This window comes from Geospiza fortis, unplaced genomic scaffold (assembly GCF_000277835.1).
Source record: "Geospiza fortis unplaced genomic scaffold, GeoFor_1.0 C13247061, whole genome shotgun sequence".
NCBI lineage: Eukaryota > Metazoa > Chordata > Aves > Passeriformes > Thraupidae > Geospiza > Geospiza fortis.
Window position 1 is genome coordinate 1 of NW_005066117.1, and position 709 is coordinate 709.

At 58.7% G+C, this 709-nt stretch overlaps 1 protein-coding gene across 1 annotated transcript; it reads left to right on the forward strand.

Moving 5' to 3' along the window:
* The first annotated feature begins 20 nt into the window (after positions 1-20).
* Positions 21-395, forward strand: LOC115949460 (roundabout homolog 2-like). Its single transcript, XM_031065960.1, has 2 exons — positions 21-174; positions 249-395. The coding sequence occupies exons 1-2, from the start codon at positions 21-23 to the stop codon at positions 389-391; spliced, it is 297 nt and encodes a 98-aa protein (XP_030921820.1). The 3' UTR covers positions 392-395.
* The last annotated feature ends 314 nt before the right edge of the window (positions 396-709 follow it).

Here is a 709-nt window from a genome sequence, read left to right on the forward strand (position 1 = left end):
TGATGGGGATGTGGGATGTGATGGGGACGTGGGATGAGCTGTTCTTCCTGCAGATCCGTGGTGGGAAGCTGATGGTGGCCAGTGCTCACAAGAGCGATGCTGGCGTCTATGTGTGCGTGGCCACCAACGTGGTGGGGGAGAGGAACAGCGAGCCAGCCGAGCTGGTTGTCTTTGGTGCGTGGGGATTCAATGTTTGGGGTGTCAGGGAGGTGGGTGCTATCCTGCTGGGACTGACAGCCATCCCACAGAGCGCCCAGCATTTGGCAAGAGGCCCCAGAACCAGGTGGTGCTGGTGGAGGGGATGGCAGAGTTTGCCTGCGAGGTGATGGGGGATCCGCAGCCGGCGGCGCGCTGGCGCAAGGAGGAGGGTGAAATGCCACTGGGAAGGTGAGTAGGAGGTGAGGGGGGTGGCTCAGGGACACCAAGACCACCCAGGGTTCTGTGGTGCAGCTGGGTGGCATCAGTGTGTGCCAGCCTGGTGTGCTTGGAGTACCTGGCATCCTCATGGCATCAAGTAATTGCACCCCATGACCTGGTGCATCCTCTATTCTCAGCACATCCTGTGTTCCCTACTGCATTCCACATTCCCATTGTGTCACACCTCCATCCCATTCCACCTCCCCCTTTGCATCTCAAATCCTCGTTGCATCCCACATCTTTGCATCCCACACTCTTACCGCATCCCAAATCCCAATCCCATCCCATATCC